Source organism: Eriocheir sinensis, chromosome 24 (assembly GCF_024679095.1).
Source record: "Eriocheir sinensis breed Jianghai 21 chromosome 24, ASM2467909v1, whole genome shotgun sequence".
In the NCBI taxonomy this organism is placed as follows: domain Eukaryota; kingdom Metazoa; phylum Arthropoda; class Malacostraca; order Decapoda; family Varunidae; genus Eriocheir; species Eriocheir sinensis.
The window spans coordinates 11,686,190-11,703,871 of record NC_066532.1 but is presented as its reverse complement, the minus strand read 5'-3'; the positions used below and the strand labels follow the sequence as shown (position 1 = coordinate 11,703,871).

General features: G+C 41.7%; 1 protein-coding gene across 1 annotated transcript in view; it reads left to right on the top strand.

Moving 5' to 3' along the window:
- The window catches only part of LOC127002843 (kinesin-like protein KIF14), a gene marked incomplete at its 3' end in the record, with an annotated part of 140,290 nt that overhangs the window by 38,074 nt on the left and 84,534 nt on the right, over positions 1–17,682 (top strand). The window contains 4 exon segments of the mRNA XM_050869060.1: positions 1,264–1,518; positions 5,659–5,791; positions 5,964–6,152; positions 17,049–17,156. Of these exon segments, the coding sequence (XP_050725017.1) occupies positions 1,264–1,518; positions 5,659–5,791; positions 5,964–6,152; positions 17,049–17,156 (685 nt within the window).

Genomic DNA, 17,682 nt, shown 5'->3' with positions numbered 1-17,682 from the left:
AATGTTCATGTTCTCTTGGGTTTCTCTGTGGTGAGTATGCTTGACTTGTTTCCAATATGGTATATATGCTCTTGCTCAGGGCAGTTTCTTTGTGAAAGAAGCAGTGCTCTGTCATGACTTTAATCAGACTATGGGTAGCCCTCAAGTTATGATGTATGTGACTTGACTGTTTGCACTTGCGACTAGGTCAATAATATTAGTAATACTTGGTAAAGTTATGAGTTGACATTTCAAGTATCTTGCTGCAGGTAAAACAGTTAGTTAATTAACCTGTACAGTGTTGATTTTGGATGAAGAAAGGGGTCATGTCATCCTTTTTTCCAAATTAATTTTATTTGTCTCAAAAAAATATCCAGAAAAATACAAATTCATTGGTGAATATATTAATTTCAAATGGTTACTCAAAGTGTTGCTCTTGTGATTTTTATCTGGATATAATGTGTAGTGCAGCCTGTTTCATTGGGTGGTTGTTCCTATTAACCCTCTCACGCATTGTAAGTTTCCAATAAGTTTCTGTTCCACTCATCATACATTTCTCAGGCCCGACCGGCCTTTTTTTGCCACCGCGATACTCTACATTCCCGGACGTATTTTACCCTCACAGATATATCGTATACCAATAAATTTGGTATCAATGGCTTCATAAAGACTTGAACTAGAACATGCACTAATAAAAATAGAGGAAAAGTTATATATAAACAACACAAACTTGTTTCAATTCTCCGTATAGAGTGTTGTAGACAATAAATCCGAAGTACCAACTCTTCCCCACTCGCTAGCTCGAAATTTTGTGAGCCAACTTTTTTAGCTGAATATTTGTTTTGAAGCAGAATTTAGTGAGGATTTTTATGGTATCCTCAAAATCCTCATATGCCTATTAGTTCCCGAGTTACACCAAGAAAACTCTATTTTTTCCTCTCCCGTCAGAGTAGGCTAACAACTAAAAATTGCTCAAAGCTCCTCATCTATGCTCCTTAGAAAGATTGCCATATGTTAACATTAAGAAACTTATCCCAACAAATGACGCTACCAAATTTGACGCACTTTCACCGAAAACTCAATTATTAATCAATTTTTTTAACTTTGATGACGTGTTTCGCGTCATCATGCGCCAGGACCTTTTACTCTTTGATGACGCGAAACGCGTCATCGTGCGTGAGAAGGTTAAGAATGTATGTTTTCCTGTTTTTAAGGTTCCTGCCCCTCACTGCCTAAAGAGAAGCTGGTTTGTTAATAATGGTGATGACATTTACATTCTTGCAGAGAAAAGAATGATGGAGAAGAGAGGAGCATTCTTGATGTGTCGGGCAACACCATCACAATCATGCATGAGAGCAGCACAAACCAGTCCTTCACCTTTGACCACTGCTTCTGGTCCTGTGATGAGTGCCACCCTCGGTATGCCTCCCAGGAAGATGTTTATGACACTCTAGCAGTACCTCTGCTGGACAAGGCATATGAAGGCTACAATGTCTGCCTCTTTGCATATGGACAGACTGGTTCTGGAAAAAGCTACACGTGAGTAACTTTTAGAAATTGTACTTTGGTAATGTCTTTCAGTCTTATCTCAGACTTATTTACATAATGTGGTTTCTCATTCCCTTAAAAAACTCTTTGTAGTGTTCGTTGATCCAGTCCAGTCCCAGCCATGGTATTGAGAATGTCTAGCATCAAAGTTAGCATATGATGACCACCTTAAGTGGTTTGTGTTCGTGTGTGTGTGTTTTTACCTAGATGTATTTACCTAGTTGTAATATACAGGGCCTGAGCTACACTTGTGTGATCCTGTCAGTATTTTTGTCCAGCTTTTCCATAAAACTCTGTACACTCCTTGCCTCCACCACTTCCTTGCATTCACTCCATGCATTTATATTCCTATGGGGAAAAGTGTACTTCTTTGTGTCATTTAACCCCTAAGAGATGCAAAAGAACCTAAGGGGTGACTCTGGAGAATGAAAAAAATTGCTGTTTTTCAAATACATTTTTCGTAAAAGCTCATGTGATATTTGTGATATAACAAATGAAAATCATAGTGAAATAACTAATAATAACAATTAGAAATATACAAATAAGGCCTATGTGTGCACATGAGGTAAAGGACTTGGCTTTATGTGCAAATTTCATTGTATGCTGAAGCCAAAAAAAAAAATATATATATATATAATACTAGCAGTGCGATTGATCCTCTAGGCCTATGTATGCGTGAATTTAAGCCTAAGGTTGTCCAATAGTGTATTTCAGATGTAGAACAATAGCAAAGGTCATGAGGAAACAAGGGAATTTTAAGAAAATGGGGCGTCCACATGTGGGACACTCGTCCTTTTACGGAACCCACCAATATTTCCGCCTGCGGGTCATTCGTCCTTTAGGGGTCGAGACACTTTCCCTCTCTCAACTTTTTCTTATGATCTCTTAATTAACTCTATCTTATCCTCTTCTCAGTAGTAATTCTTTATTGTCTGATTCTTTTGTGCAATTTATGAGTTTGTGTACAGTGAACGTAGTGTAATTAAATCATCTTGCTCTCTTTTCCTCCAGTGTTAACAGCTGCATTTCTTTCAGTCTCTTCATAGGTCAAATCCTCCAGCTCTGGCACCATCTTGGGGGCTATTCTTTGTATTATCTCTAGTTTCTTTACATCCTTTTTCTTGTACTTGATTTTTTTTTTGTATATTCTAATTTCAGTGTAATCATTGTACAGTCAAACCTTGATTTACGAGTGCCTTAGTTTAAGAGTGTATTGGTCAAGCGCGTATGTCCCTTCGAGGAGGGACCTCAAACCCTTGCTGGGTGACGGCTCATAAAGGGGAAGGGAGGATGCCGATAGACCGACTATCTGCTTACGTCAGCCTAGCCGACCAAGTCGATCTTTTGACGAGGACTGGCATGTCCCTTGTACAAGTCAAGGACGTGAGTGTGGGTTCCCATTGTTTGCAGCAAGACGAGAGTGCTCAAAGCAGAAAATTCTGGGAATAGAGCCTCAGTTAGGGCTGCCACCTTGATCTAAAACAAATAAGGAATGCAACATCCCATCCTCCAATACAGAACGAATCCATATTTTAAGGATTGGATGGCAACCCTAAAATTTCTCTTGCCTGCCATGACTGACAGCCGTTGCCCACTGCTAGTGAAGGCAAGAGGGGGAGAGACGTTACGACGCATATTTTTCACGTATTACAGGATGACCCTTGACAAACCTAATTTTATGGTCTGGTTTTGTGGTTTACCGAAAAATGCACTTACTACATTTTTAAAATACTGAATTTTATCTGCTTAACCATTCAGACATGCAAATACGGAACAAATGGCATTACGTATTTTAAGTTTGGGACCCTAAGGCGTCATCTGGCGATATATGGCCTTCTTGAACGACCCTCCATTCTTGAGACTTTTTCACCTCCCTCCCATAATCTGCCAGAACATTCTTTCTGGTCCATATGATTGGATGAACCAACACTTTCTCATTTTGTCACTCATCAAGGACAACACGCATTGATTTAGTCACAATTACGGAATGTACAGTTCATTAGGAGTATTTCAGTAGCTACTTAGCATCATTGCATGCAACGGAGTTTCTTAAAACATCCTTTTTCTCTATAAAATATTGACAAATGGCATCGTTTCATTTTCTTGTTTCTAACGATGACGATGTTTTTATACCGGGAAGTTTTATTTATCATACAGTGATGCTCTAAAATGGTCTGTGGTGCAACAGTATCACAACAGTAACCTCATGAACTCTATATCCACCCCCACATGGCAGGGTTACCCATAGGAAGCTCAGGAAATGGTCATCGCCATAGGCCTATAGAGGTGTGGCCAGCAAGACTGTGGCCGTATGCAGCCCAACCGCAGAAGCCCCGATTCTTGCCAAGAATATGGGGAAATTCTTCAAAATCTGACACGCCATAACAAGAAACGCAAGAATTTTGCAAGATTTTGGGTTAATATCACCCTCCATGTCGAATGATACGTCTGGTTACCTTCACGTTGGTGGTTGAACGTAGTTCTGGTGCCTCGGGAATAGGGAAACTGCAGCTACTAAACCCTGGGGTAAAGCCTACACCTTGAGCGTAGTTAACGGCTGCAGGAGTCTCCGTAACAACCCTAACACATTGATTTGTGTTTCATATTATTTATCATTGCTATTTGTTGGTAAAATTACTTTTAATTCTATAAAAAATAACATGTAAAAAGATTTTTATATAAATATTTTTCTGAGATATAGGACGCATTAATAGTATTTACATTAATTTCAATGGGGAAATTTGTTTTGGTTTACGAGAGTTTTGGCGTGCGAGCAAAATTCTGAAACAAATTAAACTCGTAAACTGAGGTTTGACTGTACAGGTAACTCTTGATTTACGCGACTATTGTGTCCTTGAATAGGTCGCGTAAATCAAAAACAACGTAAATCAAACAAGAGGTTGGTTTCTATCGAAAAATTAATATTCACTTCATTCAGTGCAGAGAGCGAGAGAGAGAGAGAGAGAGAGAGAGAGAGAGAGAGAGAGAGAGAGAGAATATCCATATCACCGAGATATCCACTCAGGCACTCAGTCTCAGCCTCACTCGTGTGAGGAAGAAATGAGGGACACCATGAGCGACTGGCTAGTATTGGTACCGGTACCGAGCAGTCTGGTACCGGTACCGGTACCGTACCGTATAGCTGGTACCGTAAGTACCGGTACTGGTACCGGTACCTGCCCACCTTTATTGTTGAGTAGTGTGGCAGCGTGGGTACTGAATTATTGTTCAAGTGGCACGCAGGAAGAACTGAGCTCAGTTGTGTGGCCGCGCCACCGTGTGAGTCCAATTGTGTGAGACATCTGGTGGCCACTCCATAAAATATCGCGTATAAGTGAAGAAACGTGTAAATCAAACATTTATTTGGATTTTGGACCCCGCGTTATTTAAAAAACGCGCAAACCAAACTCGCGTAAATTGAGAGCTACCTGTATTTCATTACCTCACTGGCAAAAACGATTCATGAATTTAAAACCAAACTGGAAAATAAGCGTTATGGAGACGGGACAGCATGAGCCTAGTATGGCTCTTTTCCTGTATTTCACAACTAGGCAACTAGGTAAATACACACACACACACACACACACACACACACACACACACACAAATACAGATACGGAGACGGGACCACACGAGCATAAGCCCAGGCCCTGTAAAACTACAACTAGGTAAATACAACTAGGTAAATAAACACACGCACGTTTGCATGACATGAATTGTGTTGCTGGCATTGACAATGCTGCTGTCTCCCGTTTCCATGGCAACTAGTCCCCCCCACTCGTCCCTCCCTATCCCCTTCCCCTCCCTCTCGTGCTGACAGACAAGCTTCCATTCGCGCCAAAATACAACTCATCCTCCAAAGACACTGGAATGCTTTCTTTATCGATACTGTAATCGCGACCTTTTTTTAATACTGCCGCACCACAAGGATAGCTCACCACAGCCCATTAGCAGTCTACGGGTTAAAGGAAAGACCTGCCACAATTGGGGTTCGTGATATATGCTCACATGTATGACATGCAGTAATATACAAGATGTAGTGTTGTTAGTTAGGAGGCAACCAAAGAAGACAGAAATTAGTTGAATTTTGTATTAAAGTCAGTTGTCATATGTTGAAAATTATGATTTCAGAATGCTGGGAGAAGACGCCCTTCGTGAGATTGACTCAGCAGCCGCTACCAGTGCTGGTGTGATACCTCGCTTCTGTACCGACCTCATACAAAGAGCTCAGAAAGTCCATGCTCGAAACCCTCCTCAGGGCCAGGTCTGTATTTAAAATCCAAGAAAACATTAATATTTCTATATAGTCACTAAAAAAAAAGTTTATGACTTCCAGAAGATGTGAGATTTTACATCAGGACTTGAAAATTTATTTTTGTCTCCTCATAGCACTTTGGAAAATATGATAATGATGCTTCTTTCCAATGTCTTCTCAGTTGCCTCACATGCAAGTTGAAGTGGAACTGAGTTACATTGAGATATACAATGAACACATCTATGACCTCCTGGGAGGTACGTCCTCGGCTGGGGGCCGAGAGGCCTTGAGGGTGAGGGAGGATCCTCAGAGTGGCCCCTATGTGGAGGGTGTTGCCTGCCACACTGTCTCCTCCATGGACCATCTCATGGTGAGTAATTCTACTGGGTGTGTTAAGGTGTATACAATAGTATCACCACAGGCTGCTGAGTGTTGTAAATTAATGGTCTCTCAAGTAGTATAGAATGACGAGGATGTATTTAATGCAGTGGACAATTAACATTAATGTAATATTTTTGCTGTCTTGTTAGAATGGAATGATTCTGTCTCGTAGCTATGAGATACGCACGTCTTATGATTCTATTTATCCAGATATCTTTGAGATTTTTATCTATGGAAGAGCTTTGTTTCCTTTAAGGGTCACAGTAGTAATATTTGAGGTTACCTGACAGATATTTTTTGTCTTTTTGATGAGCTGAGTTCTTTCCAGGGTCAAGTTAGTGATACAGTAGGACATTGATTTAATGCAGGATACTAAGTTACTAATTTCTTGCGCTAAATCATAGTCTTATTTCAATGGAATTTATATATTGGCTACTGAAGTAAAAATTCATTACTAAATAGAAATTTACTGATATGTAAAAACATGGATAGAAAATGAGCAAGGACCTTTCCTGGAGAAAAAACATAATGAAACACATTCTCTGAGGATGAGATGCTGCTACATACTATGGGGTCAGCATACAGAAGCCCTGCTCTAACCTAGGGCCAGATCCAGGTCACTTGTTAGTGTTAATATCCTTACCCATCTAGACTTGTACTTATTTTAAGGGGACATTATTATTATTGTTATTATTATTGATTATACCCCAGCCAGGAATCGAACCACAACTGTGGCGCTCGCTGCCATCTCTCCTACACAGAGGCTGGGGTATAATCAACCTGTCTTCCTTTGTTATTATTATTATTATTTATTATTATTATTATTACCTCTGCCAACGAAGTTGGAGGTTATATTTTCGGTCCAGTCAGTATGTTTATTTATTTATTTGTTTGTTTGTTTGTTTGTTCGTTCGTTAACAGTCTCCTGTGCAGAATTTTGTGGATATTTCGACCAATTTTTCAAGGAAGCTTTGTGTCCATCCAGAATAGAACCCATTAAATTTTTGATGTCAAAGGTCAAGGTCGCACAAAACGTCAGATTGGCCATAACTTTGGTTCTCGTCATCGTAGAGACTTCAGACTTGGTTCATATTTTAGCTCATGGAAAGACGCACCTTACATGGCCTTGACCTTGACCTTTGACCTTGACATCGAAAAGTTCACCCAAGGTCAAAGTTTCCAAAAAAATAGAATTTCATCAAATTTCGAAACAAATGCTTCCATATGATGCATAGGATCACAGTTGATGCCCATACCAATTTTCAGGACGATCTTTGGCGGAGGTGTGCATTATTATTATTATAAGAGACAAAACAGGTAGAAAGGGAAAGTGTGGACACCTATTCAGCACTCTCCAAACACCTGAGATGCTAAGAAAGAAAAAATGAAAGTGATGAGAGAGAATGAGAAAGAGGGTGAGGGTATTGTGGTGAAGCAAAAAGATCAAGAAACAAGAGTGAAGGGCTTGGTTTGTAACCCACCAGGGAAGGGAGAGTGGGGACACCCAGGAAGACTGGGTGCATGGCTACAGCTGTGAGTCTATATCCTCACTCTAGAACTAGATGGATGTTGGCTAGGAAGCTCATCTTACCCTTGAAAGGTCTTATATTTTTTCTTGCTGGGTGTCTATTCTCTGATTATTGGTAGTGTGCAACTGGAGCTTAGACTGCTTTTGTTAGCTCTGTTGATTGGACAGCAGCTGAGGCAACCTTCTCCCACTCATAAAAAGAAAAAAAAAAACAGATCTCTCCATACTACAAGTTTTCTTTTATGCTTTGTAGCTCACTCATGTTGCATAATACTTTCTTGGTTTCCTCATCACTGGACAGTAGAAAGATAGTGGATTATGACTGGAAATGCAACTCAAATTGACTAAAAATAAAGAAAATGTGAGGTATGTACATATAGCCAATGAATGATGTTATTTATGATATTTTATGCTGCATTATGCTTGTATACATTGTCTTTTCCTTATGAATGTCTGAATCGGCTATGGGTGGATTGTGAATGTTTGGAGTGGTGCCGCAAAAAATCCTCTGCAACTGCCTTTGTGCATTTGGGGAAATTCGTGAATGTGTGAATCCCCAAATAGTGAGGCCACAAATCTGGGGGAATCCACAAATAGTGACCCCATGAATACTGTGGGAAAGGTGTAGACAGAGCATAGTCATCCTCCTCACTGGAGCTGGTTTAGGCACTGACAGTCCAACCATGCAACAGGCCATAGCAATTTTTTTTTTTTTTTTTTTTTTTTTTTTTTTTTACGTTGTTGCCTATTGCGCCGGTGGGGCCTGATGGTCGGCCCAAGGCTTCTTCCAGGTGGGGCCTGATGGTCGGCCCAGCCCGTTCTGGCGCAGGCGAGTGTTTATAGTGGCGCCATCTTGCATTGGCTCATGCTGCCCCCCCAGAACTCGTTCTTGATTCGCTTGGACGGCTTCCTCTAGAGTCCGGGTTGATGGGTGGTCTTCAGGACAGCATGTGGGTAGTTTTAAGCCACTCGGCGGTGACTGAAAAATCCGAGTGGTAGCGTGAGGATTCGAACCCGCGTCGTCCATCACGCGGCGAATGTGGGTCCAGTACGCTATCACTTCGGCCATCGCCTACCCAACAAGAGCTGATACTATCCAGATAAATTTGACATTAGGTATGAACAGTAACATTCAGTGTCATGACATGGCCATAATGACATTTTTTAATGTCCCACCAGCTTCAATTTTTCTTTGACATCTATGGTTTATTGGTTCTGGATAGTGATTTAGTTTCCAAAAGTTTCTTTGTTTTCATTTTTGTAAAGTTTACCATATGTCTGAAATGTCTCAAGGCCATAACATTATGTAGTCATGCAGCGTCGGTTTTTCGCCTAACCTTGCCTTTCTCTGCCCTGTAGCTCATGTCATACTAGACATTTCCCAAACCTGAGAATTTTTTTTTTAACGTTTTTGGCCTATGGCTCCGGTAGGCTTTCTTGGTGGGGCCAGGTGGTTAGCCCCATCCTGTTGTGATGCAGGCAAGTGTTGATAGTGGTGCCATCTTACTTGGCTCCTGCTGGTACCCAAAGCTCATCTTTGATCCTCTCTGAGAAAATCTAGAGTCCAGGTTGATAAATGGACTTCAGGACAGCATGTGGGTAGTCTTGGGCCACTCGCCAATGGCTGAAAAATTGCTAGCTTGTTTGATGTGTCGGATGGGACCTGCGTCTTCTTGAATGCCGCGTCAGCATGCAGATCACTCAGCCACTACCTCCTCACTTACAAAAATACAACTTTGTTTTGTTTCTTTTCATTTAAATTGAGGTGAGCTTGGATCTTATGAATATTTAAGGGTAACTTTTCAGCAAATTTTCATGATGCGAGATACACACTGTGTAGTGCGGCAACTATGCCTGATGAACGAGCCTCCCATAACCCACTTAGCCAGTGGGGTACCTCTTTGGCCGACTCGGTAAGGAGTGGCTCTCCCGTCACGCTGGTTGCGGGTTCAATCCCAGGCAGCCGGCGAATACCCTGATCTTGATAAATTTCTCGTGTGTTTCGATACACGCAGAGGTCGTGTTGGATAATAGAAAAAGAGAAAATACAGCTCCCGGGGCATGAAAGTGGGGGCATAGCGGTGGGCATTCTCTCCTGTAGTTCTGTTGAGTTTTCCCGAAGGGATAACAGGTAGGATGGCCCATGCTCCGAGAGTAATAGAAAATGGGAAGTGTTGGAGGTATGTCTCTACGGGGACATTGTGAAATAGTGCACCAAAATGGGTCACAGTCTAAAGGTCTCAACACACAGAAATTAATCTACATAGAGGGGAAAGTCGTGTAGTGCGGCGACTATGCCTGATGAACGAGCCTCCCATAACCCACTTAGCCAGTGGGGTACCTCTTTGGCCGCTCGGTAAGGAGTGGCTCTCCAGTCACGCTGGTCGCGGGTTCAATCCCAGGCAGCCGGCGAATACCCTGATCTTGATTAATTTCTCGTGCGTTTAGATACACGCAGAGGACGTGTTGGAAAATAGAGGAATAGATAGAAAAATAAGCTCACGGGGCATGACAACCGGACCTGCACTATGCAAGTTTTTGGGTTGCAGTATGCTTCACATTTTGTGGTTTTCATATATTGTCAACCAAAGAATCAACAGAAAAGTGATACATAGTCAGACAGTCCCCAGTACCACTTTTTGCCTACCATTCTAACTATTTTAAGAATAACCATGACTGTAGCTTAAAAATGACAAATAAAATAATAGTTACTAAAGTTTATTTGGTTGATGGACTTGCTGGGAAGGGAGGGGCTAGGTGTCCAGGGCTCAGGGCATCTACTGTGGCCCCTTGGGGCACTGGCAGGGTGCTCCAGTGGTGTCTTCACTCACTTCTGCTGTCACTGGTTAGGTCTCCTGGCATTGATCTTACATAAGACATTAACTCGCCAAACCTCTCCGAGTTGAGAGGAGACCACAGACATGATATTGTCATCATCCTGAGATACACTAGTGGCCAAAGACATGACATTGGCTTCATCCTGAGTTGCAGGCAGCCTCAACTTGACTCCATGATTGTCTGAGGAGTTTGCCTTTCTGATAGCACCCCTTTGCTGCTTGGCATTTTCATGAACCTTCTTTACTTATTTGTGCCTTTATTACCTCTGGATCTACTCTTTTTACATAGCTTTACCTTCTTAAAACTGCTGTTCACCACTTAGGCAATACTGGTGAGTAATAAAACACGTAATTTTTTTCCGATCGTGAATATATTTTGTTTTCAGGACTCCCACCCAAGAATCTGCACTACTTCATAATCCAAATGACCTTCAGTCTGATGCCATTCGAAGTACTGAACTTTTTCTGTAGATGGCAAATCAATTGCCGGCCTCACTTATTCGGTACATGACCTTTGCATATTCACTGGAAAACTGTTTTTCCCCTATAATTATATTCCTAGATTTGCATATTAGGAGTTGAATATTTTGCATATTAAAACAAGTAAAAAAAGTGTCTTGAGTGAGTTCGCATTGTAGCGGTTTCACAATTTGTTAGTTCGCATATAGGGGGTCCAGACCGTTTGTACAGCCCTTCAAAGTTTAAAAGTATCTTACAGGTAACTCGATTTACGCAAGTTTGCTTTACGCGTTTTTGAAATAACGCGGGATCCAAAATCCAAATAAATGTTTAATTTACACGTTTTTTTCACTTATAAGCGATATTTTATGGAGTGGCCACCAGATGTCTCACGCAACTGGACTCACACGGCGCTGCGGCCACACAGCTGAGCTCAGTTCTTCCTGCGTGCCACTTGAACAACAATACAGTACCCACGCTGCCACGCTACTCAACAATAAGGGTGGGCAGGTACCAGTAGCAGTACTGGTACTAATGGTACCAGCTATATGGTATGGTACCAGTACCAGACTGCTTGGTATCGGTACCAATACTAGCCAGTCGCTCATGGTGTCCCTCATTTCTTCCTCACACGAGTGAGGCTGAAACTGAGTGCCTGAGTGGATATCTCGGTGATATGGATATTCTCTCTCTCTCTCTCTCTCCACTGAATGAAGTGAATATTTATTTTTCGATAGAAACCTTCAAACCAACCTCTTGTTTGATTTACATTGTTTTTGATTTACGTGACCTCTTCAAGGACACAATACTCGCGTAAATCGAGAGTTACCTGTACTAGGTTAAATTTAATCTGATAGCCATAAATTTTACATATGTTTCCTGTGTACATAATGACAAGATTCATGGTCAATTTCATAAATCCACTAAAATATTTATTCTAAACTTTTGTGATTGCTCTTTTAGAGACATCGATGAATCAGCTCAGTTTTATTCTTCTGGCACTTTTACTGGTATAAGGTAAAATACCTCACTGCTGGAAGTCCTTAGAATGTAACTTCATTAAGGAGTTTTGATTATATCAACATGTATCTCCATTTTCCCGCAACACTTACTCCTGGCATACATTCTCAATAACTTTGGCAAAGTAGTTTTTGATAGTAAAATATAGTCCTCTTCTCTGTCTTCTTTCAATACTTCAGTGTCAAAACTCAAATTCATTCTTTACCGAGATACCTGGCCAGTTTTTAAGGTGAGGTTGATGCTTGGGAGGCTGCATTTTATGTTTCTGTGAGCAACATGCTGGAGCCAGCCTCACTGATGCTTTCACATCCTCACTTTTAGTGCCTTTTCTCTTATATGGGCAGTTTGTTGTTGCTTGGTCATTTTGCCATCCCTAGGAAATTTTTATACCCATTTCCATGGTAGGAATTACTAAACAAGCCAGAAAAAGAGTCACAGAGTGGCAGTGAGCATGCGTCTTTTCCCTCATGTCCATAGTGAGGCTAATGGGTACGATAACTCCCTGACTCTTACGCCACACTCAAGCTTTTCCTCCAACCACAAGTTGCTCCTCTCAGTGCCCAGGGTAAGGCAAATTCACTATATTAGTGCTATGCTGAAAGCAGGTGGTTGAGCCATGATCCGTGGGTTGCATATGGTGCTGTCTTTCTGTGCGTCAATTTGATACCATTCCTCCTGACTAGAAAAGGGGGTTGGTTGTCCCTATCTGGAAATGGAAAGTGTACTGATGGAACTGCAATTGCACTACACAATGTGCCAGTCAAAGTGCTCGCTCATCTACTGCTGATGCGAATTTGATCACATCTGCTAAAGTTTCAGAGACCTGAGCAACCTAGGTTCACATTCAGCATGTCAACAATTGACTGGATCCTAGCACTTCGTGTCCTTCTGGAAGACCAACATGAGTTTTGACTAACAGCCTTTGTCGATCTCAAGGCCTTTGACTTTGTGCATCATGGGAAGCTGTGGGACATTCTTCGAGTCAGTGGAATTCCTGCAAGAATTATTGACTTGATGACTTTCCTTTACTCTGGGACTGAGAGTGCTGTGAAATGTTGGGGAGGCGTTTCCACCTTCTTCCTTGCTAAATCAGTGGTGAAGTAGGGCTGTGTCCCTGCTCCATCACTTTTCAACACTTGTATGGACTGGTTATTAGGCATAGTTGTTGATCAAAGTCATTGCAGAGCATCTGTTGGCAACATCAAGGTCACTGACCTTGTGTTTGCTGCTGCTGATTTACTTCCTGTGAATTATTGGAGGTCCTGGTGTTATCTCTGGAAGTGCTGCATGAAGAGGTGAAGCCTCTGTAACTGAAGGTCTCCTGGTCCAAAACCAAGGTTCAGTTGTTTGGAGGCTTACTAGATGACAGTTCAGTCTGTTTATGCACGTGGTGAGGATGTTGAGGTCACCAAAAGTTTCACATACTATGGTATAGTACACCCATTTGAAACTGGCCGATGGAGTGTCGGCAGGCGCGGGTTGGCCCCGCCCTGCAACTCTGCCACACACCCCCAACACCTCTGGCTTCATCTCATATGTCAGCTGTTTAGTACCTTTAAATGAATTTAATAAAATAATTGGGTAATCAAGTAAGGTCATGTAGTGTTGACACTTTTGCGCGCGTGGACGCGACATACACGTCAGTATAATTGTCTGGTCGAAAAGCACGGCTTATGATTGACGCAACTATCGTGTCACTGATACAAAAAAATTCACCCAAAATTCTGTAATTCTCATTGATGCGTGATACTTGGTCTGTAGACAGGCTAGCGCATGTCGGCTCGAGGTAAGCTGATAGACCCTTCTTGCCGGGAAATTTTCCTGGTGACTGGTGAAAATCTCTTCAGTTGACTCTCTCTAGCGGTCGCGGACGGGCCAGTGTGTGGCGGGGGGCAGAGTTACCAAAGATTTTTTTTCTTTCAAGCTTAACTCATCAACTATACGTCATATAAAAAATCTGAAACTACCATTGTATTGGTAATTATCTGTTCTTTAAGATGAAACAATAATAAAAAAAACTATAACAGTTATGGAGATAAGTGGAAGAAAGTGAACATTTTTGAAAAAATCTTTTTTTTCAAATCTATGACCGTTATAATGGGTGTATCAAAATTCCGTTTGTTGCGCTAATTAGCTGAGAAATGTCCGCTTCTTTTGTTATAGAGCACAATTTGTTATATTTTTACTCCTTTGTGAAAGTGTGAGTTTTTTATTTCAGAAATCGGTTCCCGTCACTTCAACTCACAATATCTCGGTAAAATATAAAACAAACATTATTTTTTTTCTTTCCATATGAAAGAGCTTACAATTTACAGTGGAATGTATGCAGTTTCATAAAAGTGAATCGAGCAAAAGATTCGATAAGCGAGTTTTGAAAAAATTTATACCGCGCGCTTAAGGTACCAAAATCAGGCCTCCCAATAGCCAGTTAGGTGTGCGTTTTGGACAAGAAAATCAGATGGGAGGGTGTGCGTGAAAGTGTTAAGATTGTTTACTTTTTAAGATAATAACAAAGATTTTGTATAAATACCATGACACTTGACAATGTTGTATTCCAAGGTTATCAAGTGTTGTGGTATTTATACAACATAATAGAGGAAGCAAGAGGTATTGAGGGTGTGTGGCAGAGTTGCGGGGCAGGGCTGACCTGCACCTACTGACACCCATCGGCCAGTTTCAGATGGGAGTATTATAGTGTTGTGTGTAACACTTATTCACTGGACAAATTGATCTGGCCCACAGTGTTATGAACTCACTTAGCACACGTATTGTTGATACCAATGCAGGCAGACAAAGATTAGAATCTTTAAGTTGCATGTTCTCCCTGTCTTACTACAGTAAAACCTCACCATTTGCGCACTCACCATTTGCGCGGCCTTAATTTACGGCCATCATCCCATCATTTGCGCAGGTGGTCTTGCCATTTGTGCACCTCGCCGCTATGGTAACGGCATCTCACTGGCAGCAAAATGGCGTCCGCTGATCTTCTGAGGACGTTTACTATAGTCCGGCAAATCTTAAGTGGTGGCTCTGACGTAGACAGCCCGCTAGACACTGGTGCTATGTCTCCAACTGACCTCACGTACCATGCCTCTCACACCCTTCTCTCTCTCTCTTTCTCCCCGTATCTCTCTCTTTCTCACTCTACTATAAAAACAAATACTATGTTTTTTATGACTAATTTTCAATCTGTGAGTGAATACAAAGAAATTTGTACAACACTTGGCAGCACTGCCACCGTGGCGTTGTCAGCTCAAGTCAACCCAACACCATACCTGTCAAGCTACTGTGGTGTCTTGTCATAAGATTTTGCGTTAGAGACCATAAGTTTGTGTATAAAAAACGTAAGACTTGACAGGTATGGTTCCGACGGACTCAAGCAGGGTGCACGAGGTGTACCCCCCCCCCACTCACACACACACACACACTAACCAACCGTAACAGTAACCATTACTCAGCACGCTGACATGAATTTAAAATGGTGCGTACGATATATTTCAAATTGTTTAACCAGTGGGCTTTGGCTATGGGAAAGCCGAGAAGTGGCCGAGAAACGACAATATCACACTGCATTTTGAGACTAAGAAAAGAGCATGGAACATACATCAGAGTACTCCTCTCACAACTATAAAGCCTTTAAAAATATTTATTTTAGTCAAACTCCATTCTTTTTGGCTGGTGTTTGTTACAAAATAAACAGTCTCGTGACGTGTGGCATCTAGCCGAGAGTCACTTGTTGTCTGCTTTAGAGAATTTGACAAGTGATTCCTGTATGGATAGCTAATTCAGTATGCCATGACCTTACAGCACCACCTATGACAAAAAAGCCCACTTCAAGATCATTCACCCACCACGATGACCCAGGGCATTCATGGTGGGTTGCACTATGCCACCACCGCCTACAATTAGCTCGAATTAGGTGTTTTATGGCGAGCCCTTTTTAGGGTCCACCGTACCACAGCCACGACTCGTGAAAGCCCTGAAAAGGGTCTGCCGACGTTCTCGGGTTAAAACAAACATATAAAAAAAAACCCCACATCGCAAGCATAGAAAAAACGTAAGATTTTCACCTTACTCCGTGAGACTTGAAAATCACCGAAATTACATAAGACTTACGCAAAAAACGTAAGACTTGACAGGTATGAACACACCGCAGTTGCCAGTTACTCTGCCTGCTTTAATTATCGCATTTCTGCCATTTTTTGGTGTGTCTGCCATCTGCCATACAATGTCAGCTATATGGCACAATTATGATAAAATATGGAGACTGTACCTCTATGTGGAATGCCAGGACCGTCAAGCAAATTTTGATGCGAGTCATTCAGGTGAATGGTGAGGTTCCGCTAGGGATGGCCAGGGAGTGGGGAAGGAGTGGTTGCTAAGAACATTAAAATATTACACTTTGACCGTATTTCCACACCACCCAAGGGGATAAAAAGTCTTGGTGCATTTTTTTTTTAGAGAGGTTTATTATTATTATTATTATTATTATTATTATTAATATTATTATTATTATTATGCATTGTCGTGCACCATACTCCCCGAATGAGAGTACACCCCCACTTTTCTCGCACACACACACACACACAGAGAGAGAGAGAGAGAGAGAGAGAGAGAGAGAGAGAGAGAGAGACAGGCACGGTGTGCAAGGTCAGTTGGAGACGTGGCAACAGGGTCTAGCGGGCTGTCTACGTCAGAGCCGCCACTTAAGATTTGCCGGACTATAGTTGTTTTGGCAGCAAAATGGCGTCTGCTGATCTTCTGAAGACGTTTACTAGCTGTTCTGGCAGCAAAATGGCATCTGCTGATCTTCTGAGGACGTTTACAAGCTGTTCTGGCAGCAAAATGGCGTCCACTGCCGAGCTACAGCTGTCTACCACCCGCGCGCCCCCCGCGTTCTTGTGTTAAATTCTGTTTTTTTATTGTGTTGTCTATAATCTGTATTTAAGTTTAACCAGTAGATATTTTTATGATGTTTTTGTCTTTAATGAGATGTTTCTTCCAAGGGTCTTTGCTTGTACTATTTGTTGTTACCCAACAGACCTGGCTGATGCTGGGGAACAAGGAACGCTCCATCGCTGCCACGGGTCTGAATGATAAGTCCTCCCGCTCACACGCAGTCTTCACACTCAAGCTCACCCAGACTCAGGTATGACACCTCTTCCACTCTTGGCCTTATTACCCATTCACTTGTATGTCAGTGAGGTGCTATGAGGGATTCTTCATTTCCACTGCTAAAGTTTAGAGCAGACTGCCTTCCTGTACATTATTGCTTACACTAACAAAGACATTTCAGTTTAATATATATGTATTACTTAATAATGTCTAGATCTGAACATCAGTGTGTGAAAATTAGGGATGTTTTCTTTCAGGCAAAGGATGCAGAGTAAGGGTCAATCAGAACACAAAGTAAATGGCTTCAAAACACTGTTCCCTCTAAGGAAAATCAAAGTTGGCAACAGAAAATGGTCCACTCTAGTGTGGCTTATTTAAATTTTTGTACACTCCTTTTTATTTTGTATTTAATCTTTTTTTTATATGTGACACTGGCATTAAAACCACTCTTTTATCACTCATTAATTACTCCTAAATGATCTTACCGTCTCGTGTCCTTGGTAGCGTGATCCGACTCAAGTTGTTATGTGAGACCAGGGTTCGGGGATAAACAAGGGAAA